This window comes from Meles meles, chromosome 5 (genome assembly GCF_922984935.1).
Source record: "Meles meles chromosome 5, mMelMel3.1 paternal haplotype, whole genome shotgun sequence".
Classification (NCBI taxonomy): Eukaryota; Metazoa; Chordata; class Mammalia; order Carnivora; family Mustelidae; genus Meles; species Meles meles.
Window position 1 is genome coordinate 120193736 of NC_060070.1, and position 26672 is coordinate 120220407.

Sequence of the window (26672 nt, forward strand, 5' to 3'; positions counted from 1 at the left end):
GCCCGCACTGGGTCCAGGGCACCCCACGACTTAACCTGCCAGTGGATACGGTGGCTTCCTCCACCGCTGGGGGAGCAGGACGTCTGGGAGAGGGCACAGAGAGTGGGTTAGGAGGGGCAGGGCTCTGCGGCTCACGCTGTGGCCCCAAATGTTAATGATGATAGAAGACAGAAGCCTCACTCCCTGAAGCACACATGAGTTCTCTCACCTCGGCGCTGAGGGCTTTCTGCGCGCTGCCGCCACACACAAGGCAGTGCGGTGTGCAAGGGAAGAACGTGTTCAAATAAGAACTGAGTTCAAATTCCGACTTTGTTGTTCAAGGTTCTTACAAACTTAGAACCTTATAAAAAGCTCCTCCGCTTCACAGGTTAAATAAGGAATCCTGTGGCGCTGAGCGCTGACCTGCTGCTGGCAGGAACCAGAGCTCAGCAAGTGCTCTTGTGTCTCTGCATTTGCTGCCTTCCGGCCTAGCCAACCTGCTCCTGCCCTGGGGCTGTGTCACAGAGCCTCCGGCACGACACCTTCCCCCAGCTCAGCCCTGCCCTGCACCCCCGGCAACCCCCAACCCCACTGCAGCCCAGACCTGTCCCCACCCAGAGAGACAGAACTTGACAGTGACCAATGCAAGCAGTTCTACAGAAGAGGAGGAAGAGGCACAAATGTAACCAGTTCTGTTTCTGAAGCCAGACGCCCTCGCCACCTGTCAATCTTGGAAGGGATCCCACGGATGGTGCAAGAGCACCAATGTCGGGACTCGTCTCCCAGTTTTATGGAAACGACACCCCTTTGTGACCCTTGCTCTCCCAAGCAGGTTCCTGGCATCACCATTCTCTCCACACCAGGCCCAGCACCCTTCCCTACAGCTGCTACCCATCACCCCCGAACACCTGCCTTTCTCAGGCCTTCTCTGAGGTCAAGGAGCTGTATCCACCCTCCAGATCAGCAGTGGAACTTAGCTAGGCCCAAGGCAGACTGGAATCAAAGGGCTCAGTTCCAAGATCACCCCAAGCAAGCTTTACACCACGGACCTGTGGACAAAGCCAGTGTGTGTCCGGCAGAGAAAGGCCGCTGCCTGTGCTCTGTGCGGAGAACGTGCCACCCTACCGCCTTACGTTCTTGCACTCACAGCCTGTCTCAGTGGCTGTTATGTGTCACAACAGGGAACAGTGTGTCCCCTGCAGAACTTATGTCCCCATAAAGTAAGCGATCAAATGAGATGCCATGGGACAGGGGATAAACAAGGGGACACAAAATCTTATGGGGGTGCTGGAGGAAAACCCACATCTCCTGACTCCCAGCCTGGTGCTCTTTGCAATTATGTAGAACCTCTACTTCTCCCCTGAGCCCTTCTCCCTCCAGCTGACTTCACCGTGGCCTCAGCAAGTGCCCGACCTTCACTGAGAATCCTGCAGTGGTGCAAGCCACAGAGCCAGAAGGCTTCGGTGGGCCCCCCAACACGCAGCGGGTAGATGGAACATCTGCCTGACCCAGACTTGCACCTGCCAATGAGGCCGTGTAGCACCAGCCTCGCTCACTGGCTCACATGCCATGGCCCCTCTTTGCGGGGATGCACTGAGGCCCAGACATAGCACATTCCTGGGAAAGGAGGTGTGGAGACTAGAGTGGGAGGCGCCCAGGAGGCCCGCTTCTAGTCCCAGCGCAGGCATCTGCCTGCAGAGCAACCTCGGGCAAATGACTTAATCTGAGAGTCGGCGGTGTGGACTCAATGGGCCCCAGGAGTCCACGGATAGGCTCCAGGGATGCCTGTGAACACGTGAATTTTAACTGACACTTGGTTTGTGAGGAGGTCTGTGCGTCTGATAGAGACACATGGGCCCCTGGACCCTGCCCGTGGGTGCTGGTGGGGGTTAGAGTATGTGACCACTCAGATATTTGAGACGCTGGCACAGAACCCCTGCTGCTGCTCAAAATCAGAAGCCAAGGAACAGTCCAACTCCATCTTCAAGTGAACTCGGTTCATCTCAGACATGAAGACAGTTCTCAGCTCCTTTCCCTGTCAAGGGGACTGGAGAAGGCCAGAGCAGTACCAGGGGAAACCACAGTGGGACTTCAGCTGCTGTCACCCGACCCTGAACAACTCCACACGGTCTGGCAGACAGAAAGGAAGAGGGAGAGCAAGAGAGAGCATGGCCTGGAAAGAGGACCGAAGTGAGCCTGCCTTGTCCCAAGGTGAAAGGGTCCAGCAGAGATGAGTAAGCATCTGGTGGTGCAGCCACCCTTGGGACCCCCCAAGGAGGTGACCACAGCTGGGAGTCGGCCCAGGAGACGGGATCCGCACGGTCTGAGAGTGTTCCTTTCAAAGCCCAGGTCCCAGCTCCATGGACCCTCCAATGCCCCTAGCTGAGGAAAATCTCCCTATCGGGCCCTGCTTCGCATTGGGGCACAGAAAATTCTGAAGGAGCAGCCAGCAGTTAGAGTGCTCTGTTAGCTGAAGAGGGTGCTAGGGCAGATAGAGAAGTCGAGGCAGGGAGGAGGCGTCTAGACAGCAGTGCCACGGGCCCGTGGAGCCTCAGGGGAAGAAGGCAAAGGGAGGGAGCATGGGAAGTCAGGGTAAGAACCCAAGGGCACGGCCTCCCTGTGCACAGAATGTTGGCTTCCCAGGCTGGAGAGTGAGAAGCTAATCCGGAGACAGAGCACGGAGAGAAGTTCTGGGGTCTGGGGACCTGCTGGAAACTTCACAGAGGCCAAAAAAGAATGCCATCCTCCCCGAGCCTATGCCTTTGAGCCCTCTTAGGGCTCACTCCTCTTCACCTGTCATCCCTCCCCAACACATGGGAATAAGCTGGCACCGCCTCCGAAACAGACAGGAAAGCAGCAGGAGCCAATCTGCACGTGGCGGAAGCCTGTGGAGAAATAAATTGACAGGAGGAGCAAGAGGCCTCCGTGACGATGCTAGCTGTGAGAGGCGACAGGCCGGCGGCTCGGTCTGTTTCTGATCCAGCCGGAGGTGGCTGCCAGACTCATTTCCCTGTTCTGTTTGTCTGTCCCCTCGGCATAGCCCCCACCACGTGCCCGTTCTCCACCATGTGCCATCATCTAAGGTGCACCCCGACTCCAGGGGGTCTCTGCCTAATGAGGGCTGCAACCAGAGGGCCCCCTCATAACGTGGCCATCAAGGCTGCTCATAGTCGAGCCCAGCCCTCCCCTCCAGCCTGGCTATGCTACACTATACTATACTATACTATACTATACTATACCGACCTCCTTATTCCCCACAGACTGCTCCCCACACTCGCCCCTCCTCCAGGCCCCACAGCCCCAGCAAACCCTTAGACAGCACGTGCGATCCAGAAGTTCAAAGCTGCACAGATCTGGGCTAGTGTCTTGGCGCTGCCACTTACTGGCAGTGACTCCGTCCTCTGGGCCTCACAGCCCCAGCTAAGACTCGACCAACAATACACCCAGGGCCGTGAGCCAGCTCCTCGCCCAGCACGCGGTCCGCGCCCAGGAAGCGGGGTTCTCCTCCCCTGTGCTCCTGCAGCACCTACACGCCTCACCACAGCGCGTACCACTGGAGTGCTCTATTGTTTTCATTGCTTTGCTTTGTGTGCCTGTTTTCCCAGCTGGACCATCAGGTTCCTTCAGACACGTGCATTATTTGCTTTTCTGACTTCACATGCATTCATTCATGGTAGCAAAGGCAGAACACCTACTACATTCCAAAACAGAGAGTCAGCCACCTACAGTCCCCCTTAGATAACCTCTGAAATCTTCTGGCCGACCCCCTTGAACCTCTTGTGCAGAGAGGTTTTCTTTTTTGAAAATTAAGATCATGTCAAACATGGATTTTTATGTCTTGATTTCTTCACTCAACACTCCAAGGTGAACGTTTCTCTGTATCAGACATTCTTCAAAAACATTTTTTTAACGTCTACCTAACACTCTGGCATGTGGAGCACCATCGCTGACTCAACTGCCACCCTAGGAAGGGAGGTCAGGTTCAGTCCCCAGACAGGGAGACCGGCACTCGCTGACCACCAACCACCTTCCTGTAGTGTTGATCAGATGCATTTCCTCCCTTCTCCTAGGCAAGCCCACTTCCTGTGGACAAGACTCAGGGTGAAAAACGGAACCGGCTGTGATGTGTGAGGCAGTGTGGTGGGCCGGCCAGAGAGGCGGGAGCCCAACTCCTGGGCCCTGTCTCCCCGGAAGTGGTGTCGGCCGGATCAGCCAAGGGAACACCCAGCAGCCCCCCATGCCTTGCCTCTGACCCCTCCAGATCAAAGGTGCTCTCTGTCCACAGGCAAGGGAAGGTGAATAAAGTTTAAAGTGCAATGCTTGTCCAGCTCAGTCACCACATCATAGGGGGAACAGCTCAGAGTAAGAGGACGCTGGACCTACACAAGACAAGACCCAGGAAGGCATGACAGAAAGTGGCCAATTTCCTAAGGGGAGGAAGTGTGTTCTCTGTGGCTCAAAAGGTAAACCTGGGGCCAGGGGACAGAAACCACAAGGAAATAGATTTTGGCTCAGCCTGAGTGACACAAAGAACGACGGCTGTTACTTTGCAAGGTGGTGAATCCCCCAACACTGGAGAGCATTGGGGCCAAGATTATCTGGAAGGGCTTGAGGCATAGCTGATGAGACCACACAATGGTGAAGGCCCTTCCACCCTGACGGGGGCTGTAGGAGCCCGTCACAGGGACATGCTCTAGCAGCCGCCTGCCTGTGAAACATTCTTCCCGTCCATACGCTCCCGCTACAACTAGAGCCTGGCTCCCAGGGAACCACTTGCGCATCTTGAAGAAGAGTCTCCCAGGCTTTTCAGAACCAAGAAAAACATGTGTAACCTACTGAAAACCCAACTACACAGACAGATACCACAGCTAGCGAGATGGAAATTATACCATATGCAGCAAGAGAATGTTTTTAAATAAAAATGCCCCACTTCTTGCGTGTTTTTTCCTTTTTTCCGGTTGCTAAAACAATTAGCCTTACAGTCCATCCGGCAATTTACATGCAAGTACCCAGGATGCTTTGCATGGGTACTCGGGCCACTCCAGGTATCTGAAGAAACATGCTCAACTGAGGTGTAACCAGCATTCCTTCCCGTATAGACTCCGCCCGCCAGTGCCCAGCCTAAACGGGAGAGCGGCCACAGGGAACAGCTTGTACCTAGGGCAACAGGAGGGGCCTAGAAGGCTCCTGGAAAGACTGAGCTCCCAGCCTCCCTTGATGAGTGTCCTTCCACGAAAGAAAGAAAAGAGACACATTCTAATAGAACCCTGCATCCTGTATGGATGTTTGGCTCAGGGCCAGATTCACCAAGCTGCCCGCCCAGCTACTTTCTGGGCGTTAGCATGGGGAGAGGCAGGCAAGCAGTTTTAAAGGAGTCTTTAAATGTTGTTCGAGGACTGGGAACCTCACCCTTTCCAAAGTCAGCAGAAGGAGGGGTGAGGTGTTAAGAGCTCAGTCTCTAAAATACTGAAGCACAGGGAGGGGGACACTGTGAAGTCCACAGCCTCCCTCTACCCCTGCCCTTGCCTGTCTGACAGCTGGTCTGGTGAAGGGGCTGTGCTGGGAGAGGGAGGGTCCCTCGCCACTCAGCACCAGGGGCCAACTCCCCCAACTCACCGGCTGAACCACCACCTCTATCCTGGGTTTGCTGCCCTTCCCCCAGGACCATGGGGAGTCAGGCATTAGGTTATAAGAACCATAACAAAAAAAACCCCATAAATGTACCTAGTTCAACTTAAAAACAAACAAACAAACTGCTATTTAAAATAACTGGCCCTCAACTGGCTTTGGAAGGGTGGTTTGCTATAGACTTTACTGTTTGCCCTGGAGATGGAGTCTGTCCTAGTGAGGGTTCCTCCGGGCAGCCCCAGGCTTGCTCCCTGGGCAAGCTGCTATTCAAAAAGCACCAAATGCAAGCCCATCAGTGGGAAACCCACGGGACCCATACTGGAGCTAGAAGCTCTGGGCTGACTGACCCCGACCCCTTTCCTTTACCATATCCTGGAGGGCTTCCAGGAGAGGGAGGCTCATGGGTACCCTGCCTGAGCTACTTTCTGGGTGGACAGAAGGAGCACTGGATCCCAACCCCAGGTCCCAGCCAGGCCTGGACTCCACAGGCAGCCTGAGGAAAAACACCTAGATTTTTCTTTTTCTTTGACACCTTGCGTTGTGTAAGAAGACAGTACAAAATGATACCTCAGAAGAGCAACCGATCCCTCAGACTGCCACTTCAGCCTCTCCTCTGGGCCATGCCTGAGGTTAGGACTCCCTGAGGCTGCACCGCCACATTCCCCACCCCGGATGCTGGGCCAGGGCTGTACAGGGGAGAGGGCTTTCTGCTGGCCAAGGCTCCTTGCTTCAGTGACTACCTGCTTCACAGCAGCGTTCTGGGGAATAAAGGAAACTTCTGGTATCCAACAGAGATGGGACAGGGAGGCACCACAGGGAACCTAGCTGTCCCATCCACCAAAACTCTTGGTGTCTGACCCGGAACGAAAGGCCTTGAGGCCTCACCACACAACACATGGTCTGAGGCCTGAGAGGGGGACCAGCAAGGGGCAAAGGTCTGCGGGCAGGGACCCAGCCTCTCGGGACAAGGTCCTGCAAACAGTTCCCCCGACAGAACTGTTTCTGGGAGCAGAGTTTAGAAAGAAGGCACACGACACTCGGCAGACTTCCTGGATGTCTAAGTCATTGCACCCGGCGCTTCGTTGGCACGCGGGTCTACGTACCGTTTCACACTCCAGCCAGGACCACAGGAGAGCAGAGCAGCCCAGTTCCGTGGGGCTGCAGCCCTCCCCCAGGAGGCCTCCGGGCACTTACCAGGAAGCGGACATCGTCAAAGCCATTCAGAAGCAACCTGCTCTCATACTGCTGCAGCCCAATGGCCTCCAGCCACTCCCCGACGCTCTGCTCCAGCGTCCGTGAACCTGACGAGAGAGGAATCGGCAGACGCTTGAAAAGGGAAAAACCATTAAGGCGGTAGCAGCGGCACTCAGAGGAAGACAGATGGCACTGCCACATCATAGTCATTACCATAGGGCAGCCAGACTATGTACGAGACCAGAGAGCAGAGGACCTGCAGCTCCTCTTCCAGGTGCAGGTCAAGGGCAGGATGGCCCGGGCTGCTCACACACACACACCCCCACCCCCCCACCCCCCAAGTCCGAGTGGCTCCGGGGCCACGGTGGCACATGCACGATCGCCGCGCACAGGTCGGGGCAGCTCCTCGTCAGCGTTCGCACTGAGGTGTTTCAGGAGGTCTGTTCCCATGGGCACTAGAGGGGCTGGGGGGCTCCTCTCATCCATGCAACTTCTGGAGCCCCCGTGGGGCCTCGGGCGAGGGGCAAGTCCTGCGACCTTGCAGCACACACCGGTCGAGAGAGCACACGCCTCTTCATGCAGCGGAGGGACACAGGCACACAGCGAGGGCTCCGGGAGGGAAGCGGCGGCGACTGGTCACAGGGACCCGGCACATGCAACGCAAGCAGCACAGAACCCGGCAGGGGGAGAAAAGAGACTTTTACTTGTTTTCCCCCAGCAGTCCCGGAATAAGCAAACCATGGCCACTGGCCCTTTGTGCTCAGAGGCTCAAGGCAGAGGGGCGGAGGGTGCAGAGCCTGGGTGGCTGCCCAGGAGTCAAGCTCAGGTGTGGCTCGGCTGTGACAGCGACATTGCACTCCTGGGGGCCGCGCGGCCGGCGGGGCCAGGAGCTCAGTCCACAGCTAGACTCTGGCTGCTGGTGAGCGGGGCGTCTCCCGTGCCAGGGCGCTGGCTGAACGGCTGCCTTCCCGGGCTGGGCTCTCTCGCTGGGGCTGGGCATTCATTTTCCTCTTGTGGTAGTGGCTGTGCCTGTGACTCGCCTGCCTGCTCAGGTGGAAAGCAGGCAGGCGGATCCAGTTCTTGGCTAGAGAAGACAAAACCCAGCCCGATGAAAGAAAGGGGAAAAGGAAGCGGTCCTCTGTCAGCTGAGCTGCGGCGGCTTAAGTCTATTCACGTTCGGTGCTGTTCTCTCTCCGGCTGAGTGATAAAGACAGCAACTGTCTTCCCAGGGTCTCCGGACCTTGACGTTCTCCTCGGAGGACCAGCGGGGAAGGGACAACATGTATCTACTCTGCTCCTCGCGCCGGACAGGGGTGTGTGGCACGGTGGGGAAGAACAGAGTTTAGCCCTCCCTGCAGACCTGAGCTGAGTGCCTAACCCCCCCTATTTCTCTGGTTCTCCTGGGCAAGAACAGATAAAAGGAGGAAAAGAAAAAAAAAAAGAGGAAGGGAGGAAAAAGAAGAACCAACTACGAAAACATCACCTCCAGAGAACTCCTGACACGGTGAAAGTCATTCTGTTGTTCCCGGCACTTTCTGCCCTTCAAGGCAGTCCAAGGCCAACTGGCTTGGTTATCTAGGAGCCCCCGGCGACCCACTGTCTTGGGCTCCCCTCCTCTGTCCTCTGCAGAAGAGGTGGTGGTCAGGGACCCGGCGGCCTCCTGATGCACGCTGCAGCAGCGGTCCAAGACGCTGGGTCCTCTTTCCTTGAGTGGGGCTGTCTGCTCCAGGGAACCTAGGCGGCGGGCTCTTGTGTGCCCACGAAGTCAAGTGTCCCCGGTTGCTGATTCATTCCTGCTTGTAATCCCCCAGCCGGGCAGCTGTGGTCCTGCCTGCTCCCGGTGGATGCGTGCGCTCACAGAACCGCAGCAGAGTGCTTTGTCTGGAGGCTCCTGGGCTCCACGCTGCCTGCTGCCGGCCCCACAGCCCTCGCTCGCTCTCATAATGTCTGGCCCTCCCCCTCTCCCCTCCCCACCCTCCTCCCTTCCATGCTCAGGAAAATACATCAGGGATCGGACATCGGAGCAGAAGCTGCTGCTGCTGCCACCGCCCAGGGAGAACGACACAGCAGCACAAGCACCAGAGCAAAATGACAGGTTCCCCGGCATCGCATGTCAGTAGACACACATGCGTATGAAAGGCGGAGACGGGGAGACTCTACCTGCTGCTCAAGGGGCTGGAAGCAGCTTATCGGGGACAGAGAAGGCACATTCCTACAGTTTGGGCCAATAGTTTCCAGGACAGCCAGAGAAGGGGACAGAGGAATGACACGGCCCAGAGGGCACAGCCCACAGGTGAAGTGACCGCTCCCGCCCCCACTCACCAGGTAAGAAAGATTGTGCCTCCCTGCCAAGAGGATAAGCCATGGGGCGTCACAGAAAGAGGCGATGAAATAAAGATGTTCCACCTAATATTCCTCAGGTGAGCAAGCATACTCAACAACCTGTAAAGAGGCTTCTCTCTGGGCCCATCGGAGCCCAGGGGAGAAGCACCAGGCCCAGAGCAGGCTCCTCACAATCTAGAGGAGGAGGGCGTGGGAGGGGGGCACCAAGGAAGAGGCCCGAACCCCAAGTACAGCGGTGAAGACAGAAAATGTAACATGTACAGGGACCACATGGCCCCCTCTAAACATGTGGGTGGATGCCTACAGCTCAGCAGACTGTAGACGGCCCTGGTGAAGAAGGGGGCTCTGTGTGCAGGGAGATCAGGCCCCTGAGGAGCCTGCAGTGAACGGCTACTACAACGGCTGGCTTTAGCAAAAGAAAGCAAGTGATCTCTTCACCTGCTCAACAGACAGGCCTTTGTTCAAAGCAGCCAGAGCTGCCTGGGCCAGTGGGAAGACTTCCCCTCTGTCAGGGCTCCAGACAGTAGAATGAGCTGTGAAACCTGTCTGTCGGGGATTGAGGTAAGTGGCTCCAGTGCTGGAAGCTCAGGTTCCCGAGGCCCAAGACAAGAATAAGACTCTCCAGTTCCAGCTAGGGTCTTGCCCTTCAGGACACGGGCCTCTGTGAAACCAGGCACACAGGCAAGCCTGGGCTTGGTTAATGGCTGCCTGCTGGCTGGCCGGCTCCTCCTCCTCCCGGGCTGGCAACCCCAGAGCCCACGCCTCCTCTTCCAGATCCAGAAACCTAAGGACAATCTGAACCCTGCTACTGACTATTCAGAACAAAAGAGAACTTTGCTCTGGTCGAAGGTGAAGGCTGATGCTCCCTGAGGTCCTGGGGAAAGCCCCCTCCCGCCCCATCGGGCAGAAGCCAGAGTTCACGGGCGGAGCTGAGTCTATTCTCCTATGCTTCCTGGCCTGGCAGTGGCGCAGACACAGTGGGCTGGGCCTCTGCAGCATGGGCAGATGCCCCCTCTGTCCAGGTGGCTGTGCTTACCGGCCTGCCCGGGACTCTCCCCTAAGCTGCTGTATGGAGGACGGCTCAATGCAGTGGTGCCAAAACAGGATCCGGAGACGCAGGGTGGTAGCCGGACCACCTCTCACCACTCACGTGGGTTTGTGGGGGTAAGGGCTGGGTGGGACCCGCAGGGCAAGGAAAGAGCTCCGTGTCACCACCCCCCAAGGAGAAGGGCTCTTCCAGAAACGTGTTTTCCAGGGACACTGCCACATCTCTTGATTTATCAAGGTGGAGAGGTCATGGCCTGCTCTGACCCACACTCTCAAGCAGGTGCACTCCTCAGACACAGAGGGGTACACGGAGGCAGAAAGCAGCTTCAGCTGAACTATCAATCCCATTCCTGGCTGTCCCCAAAGCACAGCTTTGAAAACTGGCAGCGGTGTTTGTCTCGGTACTGAACATCTATTCCCAACAAACACCTGACTCTCACTAAAAGCCCACACACCACAACAGAGAATGAAATTGTCTGCCTGAGTGTAGAGCCAGCACGTGGAAGCAAAGCCACAAACTCTTAGCCACAAGAGCCACCTCTGCAGACCCCAGCATCATCCAAGACAGACTGGGATGGACCAAAGCGGGCTGGGGCCCCTCTGCTGGGAGCCAGGGTAGCAAGGCTGTTGGGGAGAGGAGGCTCCAGGAACCCAGCTGGAAAAGCAGTGGAGGGAGACAAGCTAGGGGAGATGCCCCCCCTTCTCTAGGTTTTTCACAAAAGATGAGCAGTGCCACCATTTGCCTCTTTTGCTCAAGTTTTTGTATCTAGGACTCATTCCCAACAAACCTGTGTGGTAGGTTCTATTATTTAGATGTTTATAGATAGGGAGCTGTGGGCTCAGAGGCAAGTAAGTGACTCACCTAAGACCTGTATGTATCCAGAAGCAGTATCTGAACCCAGGGCTGAGCCTCCAGAGCCCACACTCTTTCCATAAGCACCAAGGCCTCGGCAGCCCTTTTCTCCCTGAGGTGCACACCTGTCTCCACCCATCAGCCTTCCTGACCGGGCCAGAGGAGCTAGAGGTGTCCCTTGGGCTAGGAGGCCAATCCTGAATGGAACCTCTGGGAACCCCACCCCTTTGGATAGAGAGGCATTTCTCCACGACAACGGGGAGAGGCCAGGTCCCTCTGAGCTGCTCTCAGGCTGGGAGTTCTGGTGGCAGGGGGTCTGCAGATGCTTGGGGGAAGGGGTGGGAGACTTGTTCTAGTGAGGAGGCACCTTTAGAAATGTGACCTCATCTGAGAAAAGTAACACAACCACAAATCTATTACCAAGGAAAACGACTCAGACATGGCCTCTCTAGCTGCTGGCTTCAAACAAAGGAAAATGGAGGCTGACCTCACCCCTAGGGCCTTGAAAAGAAAAGCAAGCCCAGAGCGGCAGAGATCTGGAGTAAAAATGATGAATGACTAAGTAAATGGAAAAATGCAGAGAAAGACGTTAGGAGGAGCAGCAAAACCACTCCCTCCAGGGGATACCGGCTAATGGTCTGACCCCACTGATCCACTCCAAGGCTCTGCCGCTGGCATGGAGGAAGCAAGCGAGAACCCATTCCTCACAAAGGGTTAGTACCAGAACTGTCTGGGAAGCTGGAGAGACCAAGCTGAGGTGCACTCCAATTTAAGCCAATCAGAGACAGCTTACATTTACACACATAATTATGGATAAGTGACAACCATTAACTTTAAAACAAACGAACCAACAAACAACAAAACCTTCCTAACAGGCAGGCCTAAAATGCAATTTCCCCTCCAATATGTAAAAAGTGTCATAACTCTGAAATAATAGCTCGGTGGACCATACAGATCCATGAGGTTCTGACCTGCAGCAGCATGGGGTAGGCAGAGGCTGACCTCTCTCGCCCACCGAATGTGTCTTCTGGGTCAGAGAAAAAAAACTTGAGCCAGAAAGGAGCCAAAGGTCTGTGTTCCACGGGGGGAAAATGGCTGCTTGGTACGATACCTGAGATCTTCTGCTGTTCCTGAGAAAAGTCAATCCCTTCGCCAATAGAGCTCATAATTTTCTCAATCTGAAACGGAAGAAAGAGGGACAAAAAGGAGAGGCTGTCAGGCTCCGGTTAAACATTGCCAGCTCACCATCAGCATCTGTGGCGGGGGTGTGAGGGTGGGGGAGGCCCTCCAGGTCTCTTCCAGATCATTCCAAGGTCCAGCACCAACCTGCAACAGATCAGAACTCTTTGCTGCTCAGATCAAGAGAAGCCCTTCTGTGACCACAGCCGAACGGGGGCGAAAGACAGGCTCCAAGGAGATCGAGTGGGAGACCACCTGTGCTCAGCTGCTGGAAAGGCTGGTGAATCTTCCTTCCATGGCATTTACGTATCACTCCCTGCGGCAGTTCCCCAGCCCAGCAGAGACGGGGCACAGGGGGCACCAGCAGGCCAGACCTGGCACATTTCACTGCTCACACCAGAATTTAAATTCCATGAGAGCAGAGACTTTGCCAACTTGGTTCCCTATGACACCCCAAGTGCCTAAAGCCGTGTGTGGCAAATTCCAGCATTCAACAGATAATTGACATTGCCTGACTGCCAGCTCTGAGATCTGAGGACGATTTCGAGAGCTGAGACAAGCAGAGGACCTGAACACAGGAGCCTCTCAGAAGTCAAAGTGAAACAGGCATACAACTCTGATCAGAGGGTCTTTTGCTCCCTGAAGGTACAGACACGTATCCTTCCTCTGGATCACAGCAGAGTGAACCAGTCTCGAAGCATCCAAGGTCTCCAGCATTGCCCTCTGTATGGACCACCTGTTCTAGCCATCTGGCTTAGGTCACCCTGAGCCAGATCCAAGCCCCCCACTCCAGGAAACCTGGGCAGGGGCAGGGCAGGGCAGTGAGGAGGAGGCTACCCTCTCTCCTTCTCTTCCTCTCCTCCTCCCCCCCTCTTTTGGGTTGCAGCGATAATGAGCTCATTCATGGCTCTTTTTCCAAAAAAAAAAAAAAAAAAGGAAAGAGAACCTTTTGTTCCAGAGCTTGGATGCTTTTTCCTCTAAGTGCAAGTAAGGAGGCTGGGTCTGACAATCAAAAAAACAAAAAAACCCCACAAAAAAACAAAAAAAAAACACCACGACCAACTTTCCAGCCAGTCTCCAGCTGGCAGACAAAGATGGCACATTTGACACCCAGCAGAAGAACACATCTTTCCCTTCGCAGCCGAGAGCTGAGGCTGTTCTCCCTCCACAGAAGTGCCTGCCAGCTCCAGCCATCACCTGATTGCCTGTTAACATACACTATGAACTCCATTTCTGAGCTCAGCAAAAGCCAAGGGAAACACAACACAGCTGACCTACGGAGCAAGCCGCGGTACACCTCGGCTTTACCGGCCCCACCGCTCAGGGGCCGGCACCGAAGTGGGCAACACTAGAGTGGGTCTGCCCTGCCCCTTGAAGAAACCACCTTCTGCTTCCCTTTCTTTGGCTTTCCCCACCCCCACCCTGCCCCCTTCCAAGAGCTGCCTCCTTCAACAGGTAGTTTGGTGCAAGGTCCACCCGTGAGGACAGGCAAGTACTTCCACCCTTTCCCAGACTCAGTATTACGTCTACAGAAAGGGGAATGGGTCTTGCCTCCTATAAACGGCTGTTGTGTGGATTTAAAGTAGTCTGTGCTCACAGCAGATGCCGGGTCAGAGGCTCGTTTGCTTTCCATTCCCCCTCTGTTTCCCTCAGAGCTCCAATGAGTAAAACCTCCTTATTTTTAAAGTTAAAAAAATATACTTTTACTTCTATTTTGTGACAAGTCCTCCATCTCCATGATTCAAGGTTCAAAAGGTACAAAGGTTACTCAGAGGAAAATCTCCCTGTCCCTGTCCAGCTCTCCTCTCTGCAGGGAACCAGTATAACCAGTTCCTCCAGTATGCTTCAAGATGAGTTGCAGTCTCCTGTGAGCAAACATGGAAAGATATCCTGCCCCCTACTGAGAGAGGCAGCCCATATATGCTGCTCTGTACCTTGCTTTCTCTATTCAACAAGACATCTTGGAGATCCTCCACAGTTTATGAGAACATTCTCCACCACCCCCCCACAATGGATGAGCTGTGTAATCCAGTGTGGGGTTATTTATTTAACCCATCCCCTGGTAGGCACGTGCATAGTTTCCAATCTTTCCGTATTCCTAACAGCGCCATGACGAACGCTGTTCTACAGACGTGTTTGTACACGTGTACAAGTGTATCTGTAGGATAAATCCTAGTTCTCTCCTGACAGTTCTTGCAGGCACAAAATCTTGAGTTCTCGGCAAGAGACCCCTGTGGGGTCATATAATCCCATTTCCAACCCCCCATGTCCAATTTTGCTAAAGGTCTTCCAGAAACAGGGCACTTGCTAACTCTCCCTGTCATTTCACCCTCTTTGTAGAAAGCACCAATTTATAACATTGGTCTTTTCACACATTCAAAGCTTTCTTATCCAACTTCAAGCCACTGGTCTGGTTATTCCCCTAGAGCACCTCCTCTTCCTCAGGAAAGGCTTAGGAATATTTGCAGATAGCTCTTCCTATCTGTGGAGGGGCCAAGGCGCCCCTCCACCCCCAGCTGCACTGAAGGACACTCAGCGCACAGGTCCCAAAGCCTGGTTTACTTAGATCACAGAAGCCTCCGAGCTGGGCAAAGAGCAGGCACTCCCTAAGTATCTGTTGATGTGCCTTCTTTGTCTTTCTCTACATTTATAGGAGAAAAATAGGGTGCTCAGGGGTGCCTGGATGGCTCCATCAGTTGGGTGTCTAATTTTTTTTTTAAGATTTTATTTATTTATTTGACAGAGAGAGAGAGAGAGATCACAACTAGGCAGAGGACAGGCAGAGAGAGAGGGAGAAGCAGGCTCCCTGCTGAGCAGAGAGCCCAATGTGGGGACCATTACCTGAGCCGAAGGCAGAGGCTTTAACCCACTGAGCCACCCAGGTGCCCCTGGGTGTCCAATTCTTAATTTCAGCTGAGGTCATGATCTCAAGATCCTGAGATAGGGCCCCGTGTCTGGCTCTATGCTCAGTGGGGAGTCCACTTGAGAGTCTCTCTCTCCTTCTGCCTCTCCCCCTGCTCATGCTCTCTCTCAAATAAATAAATAAATCTTAAAAAAAAAAAAAAAGAAGTAAGGTCCTCAAAGTGAGAAAACTTTTTCCTATATGGGGGCAGGGAGAGAGGATGGGTCCTAATCCCTGGAAAGTTTCCACCAGGCTATGGGTCTATCTTTGAGGCCAAAGAGGGTGTATGTGGGAGAATGACCACTGTAAGAACCATGAGGGTTGGAAGAAAGCGTGGTTTACTTGCCATTTTCCTCCTGGGCCTGGTTCTGGTTAAACAGGCAACTTACTGAATGAATGAAAGGAAGTGGGGGTGGGGAAGTTTCCATTTACTTAGAGCCAGTAGTGGAAAAGCTGTTTTTCCAATGCCAGCAGTGGGGAGAGCTGAAATGGAGGATGACCCCAAGGTAGCTTTTCATATAAAGTCAAGTCACCTACAGTACACGTTTCATTGTCCTCATAATCACCTGAAACCCAAAGCCCCAGCGGGCCTAACCAATCAACATCTCCTGGCCCAACTCAGGAGATTTTACCAAAGGGCCTTTTGAAATCACAGTGAACAGAGTAGAACACCCCGCTGCTTCTTCGTTCTGTTCCTTCCTGCCTGCCTGCCCCAGGACTCACCCTCACACCAACTACAAAGGGCCAGGCATGGCTCACATTTCCACAACCCACCCTCTGGCGGGATACTCACAAATGTTTCATCGAAACTATACACGATGCTTTGCTGTTCTGTAACTGTAGTATCTAAGTCAAGCTGAGAAGATTCTAGTTTATAGAGGAACTGGGAGTACTCGGCAGTTTATGGACAACTTACAACCTGGCTCCCCTTCCTGCCCTGGTGGAGACACAGGGCTAGGAGAGACACGGCAGTGAGGACGTCCTGTGTGGGCACAGACTGGGAGGTGCCTGGCCTCACTCCGTAAGCACCAAGCTGTCTGGGGCTGTGATCCTACCCAGCGCCTATGCCTGGGCAGGGGAGACGGTGAGGAGCTGGATCTCATCTTCTGGCTTGGCCACACCCTCCATGGCCCAGAACCAGCGGAGACAGAATACAGTTATTTCAGTCTAGACAAAGAGGAGTGAGCTGTCAGAGAAAACAGATACCATTCTGATCCATATACTTTGTGTAATTTCACCATTTAGGCTTGAGTTAAAAAAACTCAATCTGATCAGGCTGTTTTCCCAGAAATGTTCCATCTCAGGGGAGAAAGATGCAGATGGAATGTCACGGAAGGGCATTGTTCAATGCTCTCTTTTCTGTTGTGTAGGATCAGCGACATCTTGGGGGAGAGATGGACAAAGTCTGCACTTTACTCCTGTACTTCACATAAACTCTACAGGAAACTTCTGTTTGTGTTTGGTAAAGTAAGGCCTGAAATTTATCACTGTAATGGATACATGTATTTTAAAAATGCTTAGGAAGTGCTCCATTTTCAAAATGCATTCAGGGTTATTCTATTTAGTCTCTCCCTTCCTACCCCTGCCACGAATGTATAAAACACATTCCCCATGTGGCTGGAAGCTAGAAGAAACACAAACACTTGAGACACAGCTGCTCAGGTGCCAGCACTGCTGACAGGTGCCTGGGTGCCCAGAGGCTGGCAGCGGGAGGTGACAGTCTGTCTACAGATAAAGAGGCCTCCATTCCCTGTCACTATACCCTGGCTTCAGGAACAAATCCGATCACACTAGCCTTTTCATGGCTATCAAGAGTGAGGGAAGGGAGAAGACAGTTGCTGGGGGCAGAAGTACTTCTCCAGGCACAGAGTCCACAGAAGAACCATGAACCTTGGTAAAACTTGGCACCAAGGCCTATGTGAAACCTCCCTTCCAGAAGGGGGTGCAAGTTAGACGCAATGGCTATGTTCAGGGGCTACCATTTGTAGCCAAATATTGGGAGAGCAGTAATCAGTCTGGTCAACATGCCTCTAAGGGGGAGCCTAATGGGGAGGAAGAAGGGAAGGGGAGAGGTTCATGAAGGGAGAGGTGTTTGCAATTCACCAGCCACTAAATTTGGCTCTTGATGTCAGGCATTCCCTTCCAATCCTCCTTCTGCTGCTTGGCTCCCTAGGACTCACCCACCAGTTGGAAAATACATACCAGTCCCCCTGGGTCTGTGCCATGAGGACTGGAGACCCCTTCTGCCTCTCCTTCTCTGCCCCAATGTTTAATACCTTATCAGCCCAGAAACACCCTCTGGTTTGTATTCTGACTTTCCTGATTCACTGTTTTAAGAGATGTCCCAGACACACTAGAGAACCACTAAGGGTAAGGACCCTGATTCACACTGTGTCTTTTGGGTCCCACACGGTGCCATGAGCAGACAGAGCTGGCCTGCTGGAGGCGGCGGGTGACAAAGAGGAACAGCTACACTTTGTTAAATGCCCACATCAGGCTAGTGACCTCACTACTACAGAAAGAGAGGAAAGGCAGCCAACACTTCTGGACCCCAATCTGGACTCTCCAACTCCCCTGCCCTCACGTTCGTCTTTCTCCAACCTTCCTGGGCTGCTGGCATGGGCATCTCACACCCTACGACGACCAGCTGGCCTCAACTCACTGCCAAACAAACGTATTATCCCATTTTTCAGGTGAGGGGACTGGAGCTCTGCTTCGTGGGCAGACTCCCAAACTTCTCGCCGCTGGCCTGGCTCTCATTTCTGCAAAGTGCCATGGGGGGCCGAGCCTGCTCCCCTGGGGAGCTCGGGCTTCCTGCACTGGGGCACCAAGGGGCAGAGCCTCTCCTCAGGCCAGACGGCCTTGCTTAGAGGGCAGTCCCCATTCCTCGGAGCACAGGCTGAGGAAGCGAGCCCTAACCACCTCAGTGTCCCCGGCTGCTGTGCCCAAGCCATCAGGTGACCCCTGACGCGCACGACGGGCTCCTCCAGCTGGGCAAGGAGCCCTGAAGACTGCTGACAGCTGCACTCCCGGGCCTATGAGCTGCATCAGAATTCATCACCACCTCTGTCTTAATGCCGCTTCACAGCAGACAGACTCGCAGCCTAGAGTGGGCTTTGATTCCACATTTGAAAAAGGGTCACTGACCAGGGTCTGGGGTTATTCTTCTCTCTCTCTCCCCGCCCCTGAGCAAATTGTACAAGGCCTCGGGAAAGACAGAGATGGATTGAAGTAAATTATTTGTCCTGATTTTCTAACCTTGTCAACTGCTTTTAGGAGAGGGAAGCAGGAGAGGGTGGGGGAGGAGAGAGGAGGGCCGGGAATGAATAAATATCTGCCAAGAGGTTCAGGGCCGGCCTTCCGAGGCAGACAGGAGGCCAGGAGGAGGCAGACAGGAGGCCAGGAGGAGGCTGGGGCTCCCGTGTTGGCTCTGTTAACAATGGGGAGCTTCTTGGCCCCAGAGCACACTGTTGGTGGGGGCTTCCCATGTCTCACCACAGGGGGCACACGGACTGCTGTGGTATTTACGGCTGTACCCCCATATGAATCCCCCGCTCCCTCCCAGGCTGGGAGAACCACAGAGCAGTTGTTCCCCAAGTGCTTTGTACTTGTGTGGCTGTCAGTCTCACATAAGAGCAGGGCCAAGAGGCGGAGTTTGCCTGCCCTAGGCTAGGCTGAGGGACGAGAAAGTCAGAGACACTCCTGCTTCCCTGTGGCACCTCAGTCCCCAAACCCCCCTCCTCCTTCCTCATTTTTACCTTTCACACACCTTTGGGGTTACTGCCTGGGCCTTGTCCCCCCAAAAGCAGCTCCCACCCCACTTTGCCCAGCTGGCCCGGAGATGCACATGCTCCAGATTCTACCCCTCGACAGGGAGGAAGACCTTCTGGGCCAACAACCACCCTGCCAATGCTCCTCTCACCCTAGAGCAGTCTGCGACCCAGGCAATCTTTAACTCCCAGCCCCAAGAACCTGCTGAAAGAAGAAAAAAGTTGGGAGACCTAGATTCCAATTACCTTTATCATTGCTTGCCACAGAACTCTGGGTTATGTGCCAAATACTGGCTTTAGTAAGTGGGACAAGAATCTGAAAGATTAATAAGGATTATGTATCTGGGTTCTATTCCAATGTACGCAATCTCCTTTCTGTCCAGGAGGAGGCTTGCTTGCGGCGAGCGAGGAGGAATGAGGAGGAAGCACACACACCTCAGAGGGGCCTCGGTTCTCTTGCGCACACGCACTGGGCAGCAGGCTTCGTGGACCTTCCTTGGTTTTTCTACCACCATCACGGCCGCCACCACCAAGTAACCGTGCCTTGCTCCCGTTCTTCCCCAATGGCTCACCGGCTGTGCTGTCAGCCTGGCTATCAATTAAATCAGCCCTGAGAAAACACCCTAAATCTCCATTCACAGTGGGTTTCCTCAGCAGGGCGACCTGGGAAAGGGTCCCACATCTGTCGGCTCCTCAGATCTGGCTGGGGAACATCTGCCTCATAATATCAGGAGAGTCAGATGTAAAACTTGGAGAGCCAAATTACATATACTTACGGTGTAAAAAAAAAATCATATATATTTAATAGAAATACACTATCAGTATGCATCAGCTACCTTGAGATTTTCTGCAACTTGCCACTCCTGAAGTTACAAATAGGAAGGAGTTGGATAAGTGAAGTTGACAGAGTTCCCAAAATTCATTATAAAGCACTAGTTAAAATCCTTCAGACGAGCCTGTTGAAAAACAAAATTCAACTGAGTAAATTTAAAGATCTAATTGGTTTTGCTAAATGATTCATGAATTGGGCAGCCTCCCATCTAGCAAGCAGAGGAGAGCTCCAAAGAGCTACAGAAAGGGAAAGGATTTTAAAGGCAGGACAAGGAAGTTAAAAACAGAAAAAAAGGATTATTTCGGGTGAGGTCACCTTCCTTTGGGGACAAAAGGGTCTTCGTAGGTAGATCACCTCATCTTTTTCTCTCTCTCTTTTTTAAAGATTTTATTTTTTTATTTGACAGAGATCACAAGTAGGCAGAGAGGCAGGCAGAGAGAGAAGGGGAAGCCGCTGAGCAGAGACCCCGATGTGGGGCTCGATCCCGGGACCCTGGAATCATGACCTGAACCAAAGGCAGAGGCTTTAACCCATGGAGCCACCCAGGTGCCCCTCACCTCATCCTTTCTTGGGGAACATACAGATTATCTTATTGGTGCTGACCAGAAAAATTCCAGACTGACCTGTGAAGAGTACGTTTCTAGGGGAGTCTAAAGTGCAATTCAGTTAGGTTAATTAAACCCCAGTCTGGTGACTTGGCCTATTGGAAACCATTTTGGGTCTGTGGCTTTCTTTTTAACAAGGCTACACAAAAGCATGCATACTGCCCTGATTCCACTTATTAAGTTCTAGAACAGGCAAAACTAATCTACGGAAGAGGACAAATTTTAGAAGAGTAGTTGTTGGGGTTAAGGGAGTGGTAAGGAGTGACTGGGAAGAGGAATGAGGGAACTTTCTGGATTTCTAGCAATAGTCTGCATCTTTTTTTTTTTTTTAGATTTTATTTTTATTTATTTGACAGACAGAGATCACAAGTAGGCAGAGAGACAGGCAGAGAGGGAGGGGGAAACAGGCTCCCCGCTGAGCAGGGAGCCCAACTCAGGGCTCGATCCCAGGACCCTGGGATCATGACCTGAGCCGAAGGCAGAGGCTTTAACCCACTGAGCCACCCAGGCGCCCAATATTGATAGGAATTTGGGTCACACAAACTCAGGGATTGGTAAAGTCTTATGCATTTCACTTTGTATACATTTTACTCCCTCTCCCCCGAGACCCTATGAACAGATGTCTTTCAAACTCTATGTAATAGTATACATAATTAAGCTGCTCAGGGATGAAAAACATGACGTCCACAAGTTATTTCAAAATACATAAAAAAATAACAGATTTCTAAGTGGACCAACGGATGGACAGATATGAAGATAAAACAAGTCGAGTAAAAGGTATTGGAGAATCTAGGCTCTGGGTGGTGGATAGATAGGTATCCGCTATTCAAGTCTTACAAGTTTTCTGCATGTTTGAAAATTTTCAGAATAAAATACTGGGAAAAATACTTCTTTCCAGATCAAATAAATTGTAAGATCAACACTGATTTGCGTTTCATCATTTGTAATGAACTCTGCTCAACATGCTAATAAGCAGAGACATGCCCAGCAGGCAAAGGAAACAAACAGAAAGGAATGTGGGAAAGCTGACTTCACCATTATTCCGTGTCACCACGCTTTCAGGGTGAAGGGCTCTCAGCACCGCTTCTCTGTTGTGATGTGGCTTTCTCTATCCTGGAACCCAGGCTAACCCCAGTCTTGACAGTCTGAAAACTCAATTATAAGTGTTCCCAGGGATGAACAAACCCTGGGAAACTGGTTTGTATTAAACCGACTCAAAAGACACTGATCCCTCCATTGGTGACTGACTTCAGCATGGTAAGCAGCACATCAGAATACTCAGCTAAGAGAATGCGCCTGTATCCTCTGTAGCCCGAGATCAATAAAAGGAGATCAAAACCACCCTCAGAGCACCAAGGGAACAAGGGAAAGATGGAGGGACTGTGTTGAGAGCTTAGGAAATTAAATTATCCCTCTTCTACTCCGGGAGGTCACTGTTCCTGAAAATCAAATTCAGGTGCTCAAGGCAAGGTACGCTTCTCCTTGGAAAATACTTTTGATTCACACCTGTTGGCACTTGAGCCTTCCGGGGTTATCAGGTTCCAGGGCCGGGTTCTGTCAGCGGGGCACTCTGCACTGGGCACCAGCTATGTGTCCTCCCAGGGGTTCGCTTCATCCTCACATCCAGCCTGGGTGAGAGCTCTGATTCTGCCCACTTCACAGAGGAGGAAACCAAACGCTAGAGAAGTTAAATAGCATCCATAGTCCGAGTCCTAGAAATACGTGCCTAGTGCCCAACTCATTATCTTTATAACTCATGATGTCCAGCTTATTTAGGGCTTAGTTTCTACTCTATTAAAGCTCAGAGCACAATTTCAAATATACAGGGTTGGGAACACCAAACGGGGTCTGCACAGTGGGAAAAGAACCAGGACTTTGGAATAAAAAAACTTGACTTTAAACTCTTAAGTTGTGGAACCTTAGACAAGCCATTTAATTTCTTTTTCAATTTCCTCTTCCATTAAATGCGGACAGATTCCTCACTCATGGGATCACTGCCATGGGCAAATGACTCAACTCCTTTTCAGGCCTCAGTTTCTTCAAAGGCAACAATGGAGATATAACCCAGGGCTGCTGTAAAGTTGTGGGATAATGTACAAGAAGTCCTAGTGCAGGGGCACCTGGGTGGCTCAGTGGGTTAAAGCCTCTGCCTTCCGCTCAGGTCATGATCTCGGGGTCCTGGGATCGAGCCCCACATCGGGCTCTCTGCTCAGCAGGGAGACTGCTTCCCCCTCTTTCTCTGCCTGCCTCTCTGCCTGCTTATGATCTCTGTCAAATAAATAAATAAAATCTTAAAAAAAAAAAAAAAAGAAAGAAAGAAAAAGTCCTAGTGCAGAGTCGGGTTCCCAGAGGGAGCTGTGATGAGGAGTTCATGGATTATGACATTTGAGCAAGCTCCGCACTGTCTACAAGACGTGGGCTCTTCATGGGACTCATCCACTCCCTGAAAGACCTCACCGCGTGGGTGAAGACAAGTCTCTTGCTACTGTTAAGCACAGAAGAGATTTGCTCCTTCTCCAAAGGCAACGTCTATCTGTCCCTGTTACTGGGAACTTTTGGTATCCCTGCCACATCCCGGGGCCATAGCAGAAAGTAGTAAGGAACATTTTAAAATGAAGTCCTCCGAAAAATAGGGTTGAGCCTAAGAGTCATTTAGTTTTCACTCAGAAGCCCCCTTGACCAGATGGAGGTCTTGCTTACACTGAGAAACTTCCTTGGCCCTCCTAAGAGCAGCAATGCCAGGCAAACAGCCCACAAGGTCCTACTCTGTTGCTCCTTTCAATTTATAAAGATTAGAAAGGGTTTGCACTCATGATTCACATTCATCTGGTTCCAAAATAAAGAGAATTCTACCTTAAAAACAAGTTATTCAAAACGCAGGTTCCTTTGTGTTTTTCTGTTTTTTTGTTTTTTTAAAGGACAAACCAGAGGGAAAGGGCTTCCTTCTGGCAGAAAATGTTTAGAACGTGCTGTGTGAACAATAGCTCGCTTCCTGGACACTCAGCTGGAAGCTGCTTCTCCATTCAGGATAAGACGTTTCATGGGAGGGAGGTGCCGCCTTTCTATAAGGCAGTTCCTGGCAAGAACATGGAGAACCCAAGACAACACCAGAGAGAGGCTAGAGAGGAGAGGAAGCAGGGTCTCAATTCAGCCTTGCAGAGGCAGGGTTGAGAGGCAGCAAGAGAGGCAGACAGTGGAACAAGCAGGGCCATCTGCAACAGGGATCCCAGCACTGAGCCTGCGAGTCTGGTAATGACCTCAAGCTAGCTCATGGAACTGCACACCATCTACTCCCTCGGGGAACTCATGCCCATGTTCCCAGCTGGCACGACCCTCTTGAGCACACCTGTGGGTCTTTTGCTTCTACCCACTGGGTGTTCTGCTTCCCAGGAATCAGCTGGGATCATTTCCAAAACTGTTTAAGATGGTTGTACATTTGTTGATGAAAACAGAAAATTTGATTAAACTTTACTTAAATGATGAAACAAGCACAAAAAGAGTGGTTTCCATGACAACCAAGGAGATGCTTTGAGGAGACTCAATAACAGAATCATTTTTTTTTAAAAATGTGCTCTTGGATTAGGTGTCATCGGAGAAATAAATTATAAAACATTCTAAAAGGATTCCGTACTCCAACTGTTTCACAAGTGGCTAAGTTCCTGCTTTACTTTTAAGAAACTCAAACTGGAAGTTTTAACCAATGATGTTTCGTGGGTGTGATTTAGCTCATAAATAGTGGACAGAGAAGTCCAGATTAGCAGGTTGACAGGGAAGAGAATAACCTTAGCTCCACATCAAAAAACCGGGATACGGGGCGCCTGGGTGGCTCAGTGGATTAAGCTGCTGCCTTCGGCTCAGGTCATGATCTCAGGGTCTTGGGATCGAGCCCCGCATCAGGCTCTCTGCTCCGCAGGGACCCTGCTTCCTCCTCTCTCTCTCTGCCTGCCTCTCTGCCTACTTGTGATCTCTCTGTGTCAAATAAATAAATAAAATCTTAAAAAAAAAAAAAAAAACCGGGATACACACCTATCCATTTAGGGTGAAATTAAAATGTTTGTATTCTTTTTAAAAATGACTTCCTCCTTTAACAGGGGTTTGTAATTAGCCAAATAACTCCCGTCCCAAGTGTCCACCTAGAAAGCCCCTGTGGGGAGCTGGCACCACCGCCTGATAAACACCAGCCCGTCACAGATACAGTGAGCCTGGCCGCGCTGAAATTCACAAACTGCTTTCATTATCAAGTTAAGTCTCAACTTACACAGACATAGAACTCCTCTCTGGCTTCTTTTTCCTGAAAAGCTCTCCACTGAGGGCTGGTAAACAAATCCGGGTGAATCCCAGCATACTCTCAGTCCTTCCTCCTTCCTCATCGCAGTTTCTGGTAGCACAGTGCCCTACACTTTCACTGATGACTCCTAGGGTCCAGGGCCAACCAGCCAGGGCCCTGTGAGTTACTGATCAAAAGCGTTAGCAAGTCATGGGCTCTTATACTCTGTCAAACTCAGGGGCTACCTCATGCAAGTCAAATTTCCAGCTGCCATTCACTCGCACACAGCACTTGGTAACGGGAACTCCTGGCAGCCCAGATCTCAAGCTGGGAGCACAGAGACAAAGAGTCGCTGAGGTTAACTAAGACCCTCCCCCTCCACATGGTACCCTTTATCTGCCCTGGCAGACCATGGGGCAGGGAGGCAGAGCAACTGGAGTCCTCCAAGTCTCCCAGATGTGTTATGAAGTTTAAGGGCATCCAAGGTCACCCTAAACAAAACGCCTGAGCTAGGAACTAGTCTGTGCCCTGCTCCACCCATCAGGGAGTATAAAAAACTATATGGAAATGGCATCCTTATGTCCCCCAAATATACTCATGGAGGATAACATATGTGGAAATAATCTGTGAGAATAAGTACGTGGAGGCTAATCATTTTCTAGGCAGAGCTAAGGACAATAGTGCACCGGGGATGTGTGGTCCCCGCTGGAGGCCTAATGGTCATGCCTACCTCTTACTGCACCTTACCCACCAACCCACATTCCTGCTGCTCCTGAGATCGCAAGCCCAAGCTGGGCAGGTCTGTGCCTCATCTGCAGCCCCCAAATCCTCACCCTGTAATTCTGTCCAAGACCAGCTCAAGTCACCTGTGTCCCTCCACACTGTGTGCAATCTAACATTGAAAAGTTTTTGGGGTCAGACTAGGCTTTATCCTTCGTCTGTCCCTCTGGCAAAATATATAACCTACCTGAACCTTGTCTGTAAATATGGATGGCAACACCTGCTTCGAGGTGCGCTGTGGGGATTAACTGCAGTAACGTGGAGAGAGTAGCCGGCACACAGCAGGTGTCTGAAAAGCACTGGTTCCCTGCCAACACCCTTTCTGGACTGACTGCGTCTAAGGTCTTTGTGTTAGGTTCCTTGGGGCAGAGGCGGCCCGGCTGTACTACACTAAAGCAAACACGCTCACATAAATATCGCCCAAGGATGATCCCTTGGTCCTCCCACAGGTGCACGCCACGCCCCTTCAGCGCCTTTCGTACTTCCCACTGGGGCTCCTAGCAGGTACTGAGCACTGGGCGGGTTTAGCCAATACCCAGTGGAAAAACACCTGAAGAGAAAGTGGGTACATCTAACTCACTCTTAGGGATAGATATGTTTAGGACATACGACTTTCTTGGATCTGATTTTTTTTTTCCCGAAGAGGAAATGAGAGGGGGAAAGTGGTGGCTTTCCCAGATGTGTGGGATTTTTCCACGTAAGACGCCTCCAGCTGCATCCTCACTCTCACTGCTGAGTCCCTCGGTCAACAAGCTCCATGATCAGCCCTAGGCTGGCCTCAACCACAAGCAACTGTGTTCTTTCATCTTGAAAAAAATGAAGTTATTTCTTAAATTCCAAAGGGTCTATTTTATCACATGATTTCAAAGACCAGTAAGACGTGACCCATTCAGAAACCCACCATGCACTGCAGGAAACAGAACACAGCCACCAAACAGCATGGCTTTCGTAAGTCATCACTTCCCTTCCATGCTCCTCTGAGGCCACTGGCTTCTGGGATTAAATGCTACCACCCCCCTGCTTTCCTGTGGAGTTTACCATCCATGTCAGTATTCCTAAACAATGTAGGCTGCCATCTCACAAGCACAACTTGATATCCTTGAATTAGCCCACTAAATTCTGGGCCCGGGGCTCAAGGTCAGGGGCTCCTTTTGACGGCAGAGGGAGTGAGCGGCCATGGAAAGGACCTGGCATTTGAAGAAAGGACACTGGTAAAGGGAGAGCCATAAGGCCTTGCTTCTCATGGGGCTGGCAGGGCAGGGTCACATGTCTTCTGGGACTCCTGAGAGAAGC

General features: G+C 52.0%; 1 protein-coding gene across 11 annotated transcripts in view; it reads right to left on the bottom strand.

Annotated features, from left to right (window-relative positions):
• ANKS1A (ankyrin repeat and sterile alpha motif domain containing 1A) overlaps positions 1 to 26672 on the bottom strand; it is a 176778-nt gene that overhangs the window by 20534 nt on the left and 129572 nt on the right. For all 11 annotated transcript variants that reach the window (XM_046005732.1, XM_046005725.1, XM_046005729.1 and 8 more), the window contains 2 exons: positions 12156 to 12222; positions 6802 to 6908 (listed from right to left, as the gene is read on the bottom strand). In XM_046005732.1, the coding sequence (XP_045861688.1) occupies positions 6802 to 6908; positions 12156 to 12222 (174 nt within the window). The remainder of the gene's footprint in view (positions 1 to 6801; positions 6909 to 12155; positions 12223 to 26672) is intronic.